The sequence below is a fragment of the Beta vulgaris genome, chromosome 7, assembly GCF_026745355.1.
Source record: "Beta vulgaris subsp. vulgaris cultivar EL10 chromosome 7, EL10.2, whole genome shotgun sequence".
NCBI classification, from domain to species: Eukaryota; Viridiplantae; Streptophyta; class Magnoliopsida; order Caryophyllales; family Amaranthaceae; genus Beta; species Beta vulgaris.
Genome location: NC_079208.1, coordinates 47,919,595 through 47,934,622, shown reverse-complemented (window position 1 = coordinate 47,934,622; position 15,028 = coordinate 47,919,595). Strand labels below are relative to the sequence as shown.

General features: G+C 35.8%; 1 protein-coding gene across 1 annotated transcript; it reads left to right on the top strand.

Moving 5' to 3' along the window:
• Positions 1–256: 256 nt before the first annotated feature.
• LOC104884446 (hypothetical protein) lies at positions 257–13,738 on the top strand. Its single transcript, XM_010669094.4, has 5 exons — positions 257–1,074; positions 5,043–5,500; positions 7,905–8,529; positions 11,448–11,920; positions 13,040–13,738. The coding sequence occupies exons 1-5, from the start codon at positions 555–557 to the stop codon at positions 13,655–13,657; spliced, it is 2,694 nt and encodes an 897-aa protein (XP_010667396.2). The 5' UTR covers positions 257–554; the 3' UTR covers positions 13,658–13,738.
• Positions 13,739–15,028: the final 1,290 nt, after the last annotated feature.

The following is a 15,028-nucleotide window of genomic DNA, read 5'->3' as shown; positions in this document are numbered from 1 at the left end:
AACACTCACGACATTATAATACTCTTTAATTTAGTCAAACCAACTCATTAATTCTGTTCTTTCTATTCAAAATTAATTCACACAAGATTAATATAAAAAATCCCTCCAAACCTTTGTTAAGTTTTTATATTAGCAAATTAATATATCTAAATTCATCTATTTATTAATCTTTCACTTTTTAAGTTTAATCGTAAACATGACACAAATATAGTATATAATAGAATAATAAATTTTAAAATTAACGAACGCATCACGTGCATATAAGACTAGTAGCATATAAAGCCACTAAATATCACTATTTTTTTTTTTTTTTTTTGAGGGGATGAATATCACTACTTTAATACAAGTTTTGGTTGGCGGGCCAATCCAAATACTTAAACTATAGGAGGAGCTAAGGAATAAAGGGAGTGCTTCAATCTTACTGCTCAATCAGTACATAAAAAAGATGAATACAGGGTCCACCACTAGTAGTATAAAATAAAATTTGACGGGGAAATTAATTTTCTAAACAAGTCAACTAAAAAATTGATAATTTATTACAACAAAAAGATAAGATGGAAAACACAGAAAAAATTGTAGAAATGGACAAAAAGCTTTACAATGCGGCAGTAACAGGCGACGTACAAAGCATCCTAAATGCAAGAGACATAGAGAGTGGAAGTGAGGAGTATTTTCTGAGGCAAAGTTTCCCTCAGGAAAACAATATCCTTCACTTAGCAATCCGGCATGTAAAATTTGAGTTTATTGAAGCAGCAATTTTGAACGGGTTCGTATCAAGAGCAGCCTTTGATAAGCTGATCATTCAGGGCAACTGCGATGGAAACACCCCTCTCCATGTTGCTGCCGAGGTTGGCGACACCGGCATTTGTAGGCTACTCCTACAACAGGCCACTTATTCGGCGGAGCCGTGGATGTTGAAGAATGCAGACGATGGCAACACGGCATTGCATGTTGCAATTATCCATGGCAATGTTGAGTTTGCCACATTGTTGGTGGAGCGACATCCTTGCCTGGCTCGTATTATCAACCGTTCCCGGGAGACGCCTCTTCATATTGCAACCTACCGAGATATTGGTAAAAATCCTTTCTTATGCTGATTGCTGAGTGACATACTTATCGTAATATTCTGTCTTTCTTTTCGGGTTTTTCTTTTTAGCTACTTGTGTTTTTTTTTTCAAATCTCCAACTTAGGGGTGTCCGGGTTTGATTTGGGGTGGTTAAGGTCATAAGGATATAACCCAAATTAAACCGCAAAATTAGATTGAGATTTTTTAAAACCAAACCACACCACATTACGAGTTACTCCCTCCGTCCTCTATTAGTTTACCCCTATTCCTTTTAAGGGTGTCCCTTATTAGTTTACCCCTTTCTTTTTTTTTGCTATTTTTGGAATGGGACCACAAACTTTTCATCACACATATATTCAACTTTAAGTATAAATAATCTTTTCTTTCTCTTTGTATGCCCCATAATACTATTCCTCCTAAAACTATGTGCAAAAGAAAGGGGTAAACTAATAGAGGACGGAGGGAGTAAACTACAGCAACCAAGGGCTACTTAGCGGTTCGATTTCGAAATTTCGGAAAATCAAACCAAATTAGTTATTCCCTACTCTGAACTGAACCGAACCAAACCAAACCAATATTTGTGAACGCTTTGGTGGTGCTTAGATCAAATTGTGAACATCTCTGCAGTACCTAATAAAAAGGGGTTCATGCATCTTAGAACCATATAACAATAAGTAGAGTAGTCCTTTAATCTTATAAAGTAACTAGTAGAGAAACAATGTTTATGTCAGTTGCGGAACCCCATTTACGTCGGTTTCGGGTTCGACGCAACAGGCTCAAACGCAAATTGTCCAAAACTCATTTATCTTGGTTTCGAAACTGAAGCAAATTAAAGGGTGCACCATTTGCGTTGGATTTGGGATCACCAACCGACGCAGATAAGAATTTGATAGATGACGGGATGCTGGAGGCTGTGACACGTGATTTGCATCGAATATAGTAAAAAAACTGACGCAAATAACATATTTTTTAATTAAAAAAAATATTTTCTACAACAAATTAGATCTATCATTTTTCAAACTAATCAAACAACAATTATATATGCTATTTTTCTCCATCAAATCAAAGCAATTATAATATAAAATGAAGTATTTTCCAAAGATAAGAAATAAACAAGTTTAATTTTCTGTTTTATTCAAAAAGAGAAAAAATTAGACCAACAATTGTCTCATTGGTTACAAAATTACAATGTTTTCAATACATTACAATGTTTGCCACAAATTAAAACCCCCAAAAATTCTTCCTAAATTCTCCAGTGGAAACATATTCAAAAGAAAAACTAAAAATAGGAAAAAATATATACACTTAACCTGGGAAAAACGAAAGCACCACAAAAGCTCAATTGACGAAATTGTTTGTACTTGGGCTAGGCGGCAAAGTTTTAAGCGGTAGAAATCCTAGCCGCCGCTCCAATTTTCTGAAGATCGTTGAAGAGGAGAGAAACCTTAGCCGTTGCCGCTCCAAATTTCAAAGAAGAAACTATGAAAACCATAAGAAAAAATTGACAGGAACAGTCCTAATTATGGGCTTCCGCCATTTTCAGTCCCAACTAAAGATTATTTCTAAGTAGTCCCAACTTTGAGGTATCTTTTACAAAAATGGTCCTAGTTGACCGGTGACCCATTTTATCAGTTAATTTTTGTTTTTACTTTTTTTTTTTACCTGGTTTAATACCTTCTCCCTCCCCTTTATCTCTCCTTACTACATTCTACCAGTCGCATCTCCCTCCTTTGTCCCTGCCACCCCCTCCTCCCTCTTTCCTCCCGCATTCCTCCCTGCCACCCCCTCAAAATCTTGCCGGAAAGCACCGACAAGGGAAGCCCCAAAGTTTCATTACCCAACTCTGTCCTCTCTTTTATGTCGATACCAAGACAACGACACCACCCTGTAGGGCTGCCCCCTTTGAACTACCGCAAGCACCACCCTTCGAACTACGCTGTTGCGCTGCCCCTTTCGAACTACCGCAAGTAGCACTGACAAAGGATTATTCTTTTACTTTTTTTGTTTTCCAATTTGAAAATTGAGATTTTGTTGATTTTTGGTGTTGTTGATTGTTCTCTTATTTCAGAATTTTAGGGAAAAATTGTTCAAGATAAGATGTAGATGATAAGAATGATTTGGAGAATCAGAAGATTTTATACGTATTTATGTGTGGTTTCGACTCGACCCGATTGCGCTGCCACCTAGACGACTTCCTTTTGTCCCCGATACGCCACGTCGCCTCCCAGACGCCGCGGTCGTCTACTGCTGCCACCCTCACCTTCTGCCATGCGCTATCTTTGTCGGTTACCTCTGTTTTCTTCCAAGAATCGGGGTTGTGGAGGGGGTGTCGTAGGGGTGGCAGGTATTGGTGGGGGTGGAGATGGGGGTGTGGGGGGGTTTGAGAGTGGGGGATGGGAGGGGTGGATGCCTACTAGATGATAGAGAAAATAAAGTTTGGGGGAAAAAATAAAATAAAATTCGTTTTCCTGCTGTAGCAGGTCATTAACCTACTGGGACCAAATTTGGCAAAAATGATACATAGTTAGGACTGCTCAGAATTAATCTTTAGTTGGGATTGGAAATGACAGAACGTCCATAGTTGGAACTGTTACTGTCAATTTTTCCAAACCGTAATTCTTTATCTTGTAAAAATGGCAAATCTGCTTTGTTTTGCTTCATGGGCTCCATCTACTTCTCTTTTCTTTTTTTTAACGTTCACGATGTAAATAATCAAAAAGCACAAAAAAAATGTCAATAATATAATATGATATGAAAAATTAATCAATTGAATATTTTATTTATGATTAAAAGATGAGAAATTTACCAATTGCAACTAAGGAGTTCCTGGCTATCTTCTTCTCTTGAAAAATTCTTGGATGCTGGTTCTAGGCTAACTATATCTTGTCTTTCTAAAAATGTCAAAATTTAGTTAAAATAAAGAAAGGAAATATGTGATTTAACCTACAAAGTAGAAATTAGGGGAATATTGCGTTGATTGGAGGAGTTGGGGAGTTAATGAGTGAGTTATCTATATAAGATGATAAAAAACTAATATGAACCCGGTGCACACTAATTAGTGTGCACCCGATTCATATCACGTGAGTTTATAATAGTGTATATTGATATGATATAGTGTATGTCAAAATGATATAGTGTATGTCAAAATGATATAGTGTATATGTTAAAATTATATAGTGTATATTAAAATAATATAGTGTATATTAAAATGATATAGTGTATGTTAAAGTGATATAGTGTATGTTAAAGTGATATAGTGTATGTTATAATGATATAGTGTGTGTTAAAGTGATATAGTGTGTGTTAAAGTGATATAGTGTATGTTAAAGTGATATAGTGTGTGTTAAAGTGATTTAGTGTGTGTTACAATGATATAGTGTATGTTAAAGTGATATAGGGTGTGTTATGGTCACGTGCCTGGGACTGGTCCACACTATTTTTAGTGTGAACCGGGTCCACGCAAGTCGGATTGTATAAGATGAATTGCGTGGAACCTTGTGGGTTTCCCATCTTGGAAACTAAACACATATTTGACCGTATCGAGTAAGATAGCCCCATAATCCTTCCCTGCTATAGGCGACTAATCTAGGATTAATTTCCTTAACTCTAGATGCTCGTTCCACTCCTAGAACTTATAATGCAAAATTCTCCACTTGAATATGTTCCAACTCAGGAACTAATTAATATTCTTCGGACAAACTAAAAACCATGAACATATAAATTTGCTTGTCATCATCAAAACATAAAGAGACAACACACTGTGCTAATTTTTTCTTAAATATTTACTGACGCAATATCTTGAGAATTCTTCCAACAGTAGTCCCCCATATATTGTGCGTCTTGCGAAATTCGGATATGAAATTGCTTTTGTAATGAGTAAACATAGTACTTCTATTCCATATGCACATTGGTAATAATTATTCTGATGTCTGCAAAATTTTCCATTATGTTGTATTTGGTGAAACAAATCAATAGATATACCAATCAAGGAAGGAGAAGGCACTTCGGCTTATTTTAGCTTGATAAAATTGCTGGTAGAGAAAGAAAGTTGTGTTGCATGTTGGCGCGATGAAAATGGGTTTACTCCTCTGCATAGAGCAGCATCAATCACGTCAGACTACAATTTACCGATTATTAGACTCATACTTGAGCATTGCCCACAGTCTGCGGAGGTGCGTGATAATTCTGGCAAGACCATCTTACACCTTCTGAAATGGATACCCACTTACAATGAAGGTCTGGAATTATTCAAAATTCCAGTGATATACGCCCTCAAGGATTATCAGGACCAACAAGGAAATACACCATTACACATGGCTGTAGTAAATCACAACCTTAAGCTGGTGCAGATTCTCTCACATATCGCTGTCAAAGTAAGCATAAAAAACAAGGATGGCATCTCCGCAATAGCTATGATTCGAGAAGAACTGTTGGTAAGAACTATCATTTTCATCTATTCGTTTCTTTTCAATAATTTTCACACTCAATAATTTGGTAGTTAGTACTATATTCACAAGCTAGCTATCACTTTAATCTGACTATTTTGTGTGATTTATACGTAAGGAAAAACATAATTAAGGTAAATTTTATTAGAATCGTCTTAATATATAATTTTCAAATATTACCTTATTAGGAAATCTTCATGGTGACCCTATGAGATTGCCTTTCCTATATAGTGGACAAGAGATTGCTTCATAACAAGAGAACTAGTTGATTGAAAAGGAGTTGGCTTCGGAATTCTTCCCCATGTGAATTCGAAACCTTGTCATTCTCGTGAAGTTTATCTCGGGTGAGAATCTTCTAGTTGAATCAGAAATGAATTTCTCTATAAATAGAGGAAAGTGATGGAGGCACGTAAGTGGAGTGAAGAGATTTCGAGTCGTGAACCTGTTATGAAAGGGGGTTGTCATGGATAAAAAATCTCGTCGTTAGCCTGTCGTAAAAGGCATTTGTGACGGGTGTTCCCACGTTAATTTTGTTGCTTCACCATCCCAAAAAGCATTTGCAATGGGATTTCTGGCCCATATTATTGAGTTGTCATTAATGATCTGACCAGGTTCTAATAGTAGTACAATAGTAGTGACTAGCTAGGTATTGGAAGGAATTTGTTTAACTCATGAGTAGGTTAGTAATTTTCTTTCAATTTGTTAGGAAAATAACTTATTTGGACATGGATTAGGTATTTAAACCAAAATTAGTGCAAGTTAAATGACATCTGTCAAACTACAAGGTCACTCTAGAAATTTAAAATATATATTTTGTTTCTCCCATGCCAAAAAAAAAAAATTGTCATCACTCACCACTTAGAGTTTTCATGACTTTTTTTTTAATTTTTATTTAATTGGAATTAATAAGGGTTTTTTGTGGGGAAGGACCAATTAAAATAGGGTTTTTGTGGGGAAACACCACTTAATTTTTTTTTTTTTTTGGAGAATGACCAATTAAAATACTTTTTTTTTTTTACGAGGACCAATTAAAATACTTATGTTGGCAACTTAACACCACATTACGATTTTACAGCAAAATTGTCAACTTTCCGGTGTTGACTTATTTTTCCGTCCAAAACATTGATTTTAATTTTTTTTTTGTTTCTCCTCCTCCCCACCCCTACGCCCTACCCACCGAAATCCTCCTCCCCCCTAGGCAGTTCCATCAGAATCTTCCTCCCCTATTCCTACGCCCTACGCCCTACGCTCTACCCACCGGAATCCTCCTCCCCCATTCCTACGCCCTATCCACCGAAAACCCCACCAGTATCCTCCTCTCCTACGCCCTATGATAGGTGAACCACGAGAGCACGGACCCACAAGGAGAGACATATGGGTAACCAGCGAAAAAGGAGTTGGAGGATCTGGGATTGGGAGGTGAAGAAGAAGCTAGGATGAAGCTAGGAAAAGGGGAGAGAAGGAGAGTGAGAGAATTTCGGGGTAGGGGACTAAGGGGGGGGGGGGTTTCCGGTGGGTATGGCGTAAGGGTGGGGGAGGAGGAGAAACAAAATTATCGAGGTTTTAGAGGGAAAGAAATTGCCAACATTGTCAACGCCGGAAAGTTGACAATTTAGTCGGAAATTGTAATGTAGTGTTAAGTTGCCAACGGAAGTATTTTAATTGGTCCTTCTCTCCAAAAAAAAAATAGTGGTGTTTCGTCACAAAAACCCTATTTTAATTGGTCATTTCCAACAAAAATTCCAATTACTTTTAGAAATATTTGCCAGGATTATCCTTTGAAATACAAGTTTTGGAGAGAAACAACTTTTTAAAAAAACTGGCAAAATAAGACCTTAAAAGTAATTTTTTTGCGAGGAACAACGTTCACCCATTCTAAGGGACTTGACCATGTATTTTACAGCTTCAGCTCACTAAAACCAAACATGACAAGGCACGTAACCCATACTTCTTATGTTTCAATCACATTTCCCTTCATATACTGATAAAGTCAACATCAGAAAATACTTGGTCAATGTCGAAAATTGGAGAAAAATAAGGTTGAAACACAAAAGATGCAGTTCACGTGTCCTTCAATTGTTTGGGTTTAAAGAGTCAACGCTGAAAAATGCTTGGTCAATGCCAGAAAATGGGTCGAGGTTATTCCTCGCAATATATTTTTTTCTTAAAGTCTTCTTTTGCTAAATTTTTTTTAAATGGTTGTTTCTTGTATTTAAAAGGTTTTTTTTGATAAATTTTCCTTTATTATATCAATTGTCAAACTTTCGTATTGGCCTGGGAAACATGAAATACTTAAAATGTGTAGATTAAAAAAAAATAGAGAATATGTCACATTAAAGCCTATTTTTTTGTATTGACGTACGGCATGTTTTTGTCTTTGGTGATGCTGCAGATGAGCATAAATAAAAGAGAGATGACATTAGAGGAATGCAGAGCAATGGATTCTAAAAATATAAAATTTTTAAATGATAGATTGCAAAGGCTTGGGCTGAACTTTTTAGGGGCACGAGATTCCAAATGGAGAAATATCCTTCATAAGTTAATGCACATAGACAGGGGAACTGTTATAATACGTACTGACTATGTTGCTTTTATCCGACAAGTCATTGAGATGTTTCTATATCTTCTTTGTCAAAAAGACATTTATGGGGATACTCCACTTCACATCCTAGTGCGAAACTCTTTCAATACCATGCTTCGTATACCTACTAACATGCAGCCAAAGAACTGTGAGCTGTGTCCGTTGTCAACATTAGGGCTTTTGCCCGAGTTATTAGAGCTATGTTATGCGATGTATCAGAGGGAAGAAGCACATGCGAATATGGAAGGAAATCACTATGACCCGCCATGGTTGATGCAGAACGAGGAAGGAAATACGCCCCTTCATGAAGCACTTATAGCTGATAGTGATACAATACTTTTGAGAAAACTGTTAAATTTAGATATCGAAGTTACTGCTAACTTACTCAACAAACGTAATGAGACACCTCTCCATCTTCTAGCCGGACGTTCAACAGGTATGTTGCAAACCGTACTTTGTTTTGATACATATGGTGGAGGAAAAGGTGAGGGAATAAGGCTCCGTTTGGTAGGACGTCAAAAATTTTCAGTGTAAAATAATTTTCATGGAAAACAATTTACAATGGAAAACACAATTCCAAAATTAGTTTTCCGTTGTTTGGTTCGATGTAAAAAAAATGATGAAATGAAAGGAAAATGAAAGAGAAAGTAAGGAGGTAGAGAGAGGAGTGTATAAGAGAGAGAAGGAAAATAGTTTTCCCTTCATTTTGAAAGGAAAATGGTTTTCCATCTTTGGAAGAGAAATTTTACCCTAAGGGAAAATGGTTTTACACTCTTTTGCCAACCAAACAATGTAAAACTGAAAATAGAGGAAAACAGTTTTCCGGGAAAACGTTTTACGCCCTACCAAACGGAGCCTAAGTGAGAGTGTGGGGAAATACAATGAGACAGCATTGCATTTTTTTTCTTTTTTGATGCAAAGACAGCATTGCGTATTTTTTTCTTTTTTGATGCAAAGACAGCATTGCGTGTTAGTTGACACCTCAAATTAAAAATTAAGGATGTGTTGGCACCTAAAAAGAATTAGTTTGACGATTGATTAACTATGATCAAGTCTGATCATGTTTAATTAGGTATATACATACTAAGGCTATGTTCAGTTCACCTTATTTTTGCTTATTTCAGATCAGATCAGATCAGAAAAAATAAGATCAGATCAGATCAGTCAGTTTTAAAAACTCATTTTTACTATTAAATATCTTTCATTACATATTAGTAAAAATTATAATAATTGAATATTAATAAAGTACTCAAGAGACGAATCAAACAAGACCCGACATGGCTATATTTTTTCTTATATATTGAGAGAAATCTAAAAGATAAGATCTTGTAATCAGATCAGAAAATTTCAGGTGAACTAAACATAGCCTAAAATTAGGGTGACCAACACTAATCAAATCTATAAATTCAATTTAGATAAAATCAATAGAAGAAAATACACCTTAAATTTAAAACGTTTTATCTGCAGTACCATTCTATTGACCATTTTAAAACTAATATATTAAGTTCGTTTTCAATACTACAACCTTAAATTAGTCATCCCAAAATTTATAAATGAGGACAACGCGAAAACGATATTGTGGGTCCACTACTAGAAATGAAGGCGATGAAAGGAAAATGAAATTTCTATTGGGCTCCCAGGAGCACGGTGCATTGCACCCTGTAAATTTTTTTCATTGTCGATGAGTAAATGTTCTATTATTTCAATAAAAGTCCTTTTTAAGCATATTATTTTTTAGCAAAAAAATGTGTTTTATTTTCCGTAAAATTGTTCTATTTTCAATAAGCAAATATTCTATTTCAACAAATTTTCGTTTTAAAAACTTATTTTTCAGCAGAAAATTATGTTATGTTTTCCATGAAAATTGTTTTTATTTTCGATAAGCAAATGCTCTATTTGAAAAAAATGTTAGTTTAAAGCTTATTTTTTCAGCGTGTTCCGAAAATGTTTATTTTCTACAGTTAAATGTTCGTTTTTGTAATTGAATTCTGTTAATATTTCACTTCAACAATAAAAAAAATGTTCGTTTTCATAAGTGACTTCTTGTAATATTAGTTCGACGGTAAAATGTTCGTTTTCGTAAATGTTCTATTTTGTATTGTTAGAGCATAATTCTCATGGTGCTCCTGGGAGCATAATGCATGAATTAGAAGGGAAAGGAAAGGAAAGGAAAGGAAAGGAAAGCAAAGGAAGAAAATGTTTCTAATTAACTATGACTTATACAATGTAGATTTTCCTGTTATGACTTCATAATTGATCTATGAACCAAAGATTAAGTTCAGGGGTGAATTACAAATATGATCATGAATCAAATTCACCAATTGCCAGTCTCTACTTAATGCGATTTATGTCTAGTGTTAAATAAATAAACAACAAAGCAATAAGGTCATGCATTATAAAAAAATTTCTATGTTGGTTTGTGAATAAACAAAGTAATAAAAGACTAATTTTTGTGATAGGCTCTTTAAGTAATCAAATTATTAATTAGGAACCTAATCCAATCGTCTAAATTATCTGACTTTAATATTAGAACAATTATTTATTAAAAAATATAAACATATGAAGGAGATAAAAGCATTAAACAAATAGACATGCATATGAATATAATATATGAATAATACAAACAGAAAATATAGAATAGTAATTAGAATATACAATTGAGCGTCAATTGTTTGAGCATCTGCATCACGAAAAGTAGATTGTTAGTGTAATAAAAAATAAATTGGTATTGACCCTCAGAATTCATACATTTGTCGCTTGGGTCTTGAATAATTATCCGCGTGAGGAGTAGTCTTAAAGCATGAATGGAACTTGGAAGTATTTGAATACGTATTCGAAGTATTTAGGAATATATTTAATGTTAGTGTTTTTGACGCGGCAACAGATCTGACCGCATTTTATTTGTTATCCGAAATCAAAAGATTTGTTCTATCTTCCAATAAATTAAATAAATCTTTTGGAATCGGAAATCAATTATCCCAAGGAATAAAAATCTGATTTCCATTATATATCTGAATTTAGAAAAAAATTATTAAAAATACAATTAATTATCAAGAATAATAATTGACATTTTCGAAAATGGGCTTTACAAATACATCTAATTAGCATAAATAATTAATTGGGCCTTTAAAATTGATCTTGGAATAAATGAATAGATTTGTCATTTTTAAAACGATTTTGAACTTAGCTTGTTGGATTGTTTTTCCTTTGAACCAGATCAATTAGGACAACAATATATTTCATCACCAGATAATTATGTGCCTATAGTTTTCATATCTTACTAGCATGTTGGACTACTAGGCTTGCTGTCGTCCTAACACAATATATCTTAATTTATGCTGTCTAAATAATTAGAATTGGAGCCGCTAGAGAGCGAAGTGATAGAGTCATTGGTGAAAGCAAATAAAGAAGCAATGTTTTGGCTGGACCTGGATGGTTTCACCCCAATCCTAAGAGCTGTAAAAGTTGGAAACCTGGCCACAATTAGAACACTTAATGCTCTATCTCAAGAAGCAACGACAATGCCAGACACTAATGGACAGACATTATGGCACCTGCTTGTGAATCTTCCGGAGTACTTGACATGGCGCCTTCTTCGATTGGAACCCGATTTGAGATCTATGCTATTGATACAAGACAATGAAGGAAACACGCCATTGCATCTGGCGATTGAAGGTCGATGTTTCAAACATGCACAACATTTTCTTGAGTCTGAAACATCTCCAAATGATAGAAATAAATGGATGAAGCAACTTCTAGAGATAGAAACTAAGGTTGGCGTCACTCCTAGCAATTTGATAAGATCCGCACCACAAATACCTGATTATGTAAGTTTTCAATGCATTCTAGGTCTACTATATTCATTCAGCAATCTTATCAAGATTTCGTTATCAATTTGTGTTTTTAGTTTTCTTCGAAGTTAAAATTCGAAATATGGAGTTCCCAAAAAGTAATTTTCAATATCCAGTTTGCAATATAAGCATGATTAGTCTAGCAGGACTTGTCTTAAGTTCATCATATGATTTTAAAAGTATCAAAACCAAAAATGAAAAATTGGCACTGATAAATAGTCATGTTTCATACTCCGGGTTGCACTTTGTTTGATTGACAAATTGACATGCAATATATATGATGCTAACTTGAACCCATCTTTTCAATATGTTCCTAAATCTAGATTATTCAAGAATAATCCAAAGATTTGGGAAATTTTCCAAAATAGTACTCCTGATTGTTAATTTTCTCTCCTTTGATCTATTTCAAACCCATGGTGTGTATGTAAGAAAAGTAACAATCTTGGTTATTTTAAGACTTGGGATTATTCCAAAATGTTACTATAAGAATAGTGTCTTGAATGTGTTCGTCAAAATGCGTCAGAAATAATTTCTGGGGTACCGCCCGATCGGGTCGGGCGAAGTCGCCCAATCGGGCGCGTGACGAATTTGAGAACATAGTTTTCGGGAAGTCGCCCGATGTATTTTGCCCAGGTCGCCTGATCGGGCGAGCTCACAAATTACAACTGGGCGAGTCTCGCCCAACCGGACGCGCAACAAATTTGGGGATTGATAATATATATCGCCCGACCCGATCGGGTGGGTTCCCGGTAAACGCGAAAACGCGTTTTTCTGACGGGAGTATAAATAGGTTATTTATACCTAATTGTTTAGACTACGAATTTTCGTCTAATTCTCTCTGTAATCTGGTTTTCCTCATATCAATAAAATATTCTCTCTCTGCCGTGGACGTAGCCAAATTGGTGAACCACGTAAATCTGTTGTTTGTTTTTCATTGTTTTGCATTCTTTATTTGTTTCTTTTTCACATCTGTCATAACAGTTACATGTTTTTTTAATTATTAGTATATCTAATTGTGTAAATCTGAGGGTTTTGAAAGGTAGTAAATAAGATTGATCTAAAACCTTAATATCGGTTCTTTTAATTTTGTAACAGTTTGAAAATTTCATGAAGAATGAACCTACGATGATAGGCATTCGAAGCGTGTGGGAAGTTCCTACAACCCAAATGAAAGAATATACAGATACAATGGGTGTAATAGCAGCACTTCTAACAACAATAACCTTCACAGCAGCGTTCACTGTTCCTGGTGGAATAGTTCCAGACAAAGGAACTCCCTTCCTCATAAAAAAAGCAGCGTTCAAGATTTTTCTGATATCAGACATTTTGTCTATGTGCCTATCCACCATGGTCTTATTTTGCCTTCTTTGGGTCGTGGCGTGTACCGACAAGGGAAAGGCCGTGGTTTTGATGGATTTAAGCATAACGTTGCTCCTAATATCATTCTATACAACTCTCGTAACGTTTATGGCAGGTGTGTATGCTACTATATTTCCTGTTAGTCCTTGGATCGCGATCATCACTTTGGTTTTATGCTCTTTGCTACTGTTTCTTATGGACAAACGTATTGTCATGGCCTATTTGGTTCCATTTGGGAGATCTTTACTTCTTTATGGTCAGAAGATATCGCGACATGTTCGTGAACCTGAACTAATTGTTGATTCACTTAAGAACTTGCATGGTCGTCACATGCTTGTTTCAAATCCATTGTAATTTTTCGTGAAGTGTATCTAGCCACAACATATATCTAGTGGCGTACGTTTAAGGATAATTTTGAATCAGTTTTCAACTTTCCAAAAGACTGATAGTTTTTAGAGTGGAGAGGAGATTGAATAAAATATGGAGAAGTTTTGAATTAAACTTACTCACTTAATCTCAATACAATAAGTGCCTTTTATAGGCTTACAAAACACTACTAATAACATGTCCACTACTTAACCCACTACTTTTATCCCACTAAATAGACCATTATGTAGACCACTACTTGTTAGCCCACTAACTAATTATTTGTAACTAGTCCTACCTATTAGGAAAACTATTTTGGAGCATAATCCAACAAAGACACGAGTGATATTATTCATTTGCTTTTATGTGTGAAAGAGAGAGATAATCATTCAATATAACTACAACCACCTAAGGATGCTCCATGATCTTCAAACAAGGTTGTAGACCGACTAGCCAAGATGGGTAGAACTACTAATGCAGAACTTTTAGATATTAACTGGATAGCTACTGAACTAGATGTTCCGGTATGGGACAAATCACAGGGTTCTGAACCGGTAAGTCCTTGTATTCAAGCCGGGTTGGATTCCTGCAAAATAGAATAAGTGAACTAGCCTCGGGGGTTGATCCGAGGAACGCCCCTCCGATGCCTAAGTCAGTATTAGGTTTAAGCGGTAGCTCTCAAGTATAATGTATTGGGATTCGTGTACCTACCTTATGACTCAGATCAGCGGAGTATTTATAGGGACTTGATTAAGCCCATCTCATTGTTGGGCCCGGTAATCACGGGAGATTTCCAAGAATATTCCCTTAGGATATATTCTTATCTTTAACTGAAAATATATCTTTTTAGGCCGTAGGCGCTGTAGATATAAAATGGATCTTAGCCCAGACTCGTAAGCCCAAAAGCTATTAGACCGGTATCAATTGAACCGGTATGGAACTTAGTCAGCCCCCATACAACTAGCCCCCAAGCCGGTATGCCTATTGTGGGCGTATCCGGTTTAATAGGTTGCAAATCGTTATGGGAAATGCTGAGTTACTTTTAGCGAGAGAATGTGAATCGTTGTCAGGGAATTCCAACGGTCACCTCGAGCTGCGCACCTACATTGAAAGCTCTTCGAAGAGTGTTGCTTCACAGCTGGGTGCTACTAAAACACGTGGCATGATCATGTCGGGAAGACGAAGCGTCACTTAATCTCGACCGCGACTTTTCCTATAAATACCTCTTGTGCGTCCTCTACTTCTCACTTCTTGCAATCTCTCTCTTGTGATCGCGCTCATATCGGACTTTCTCTCTCCAAAACCCTTTCGTTTTCTTGGCGGCATTTATCTGATCTCTCATTCCGGCCTCACGCTACC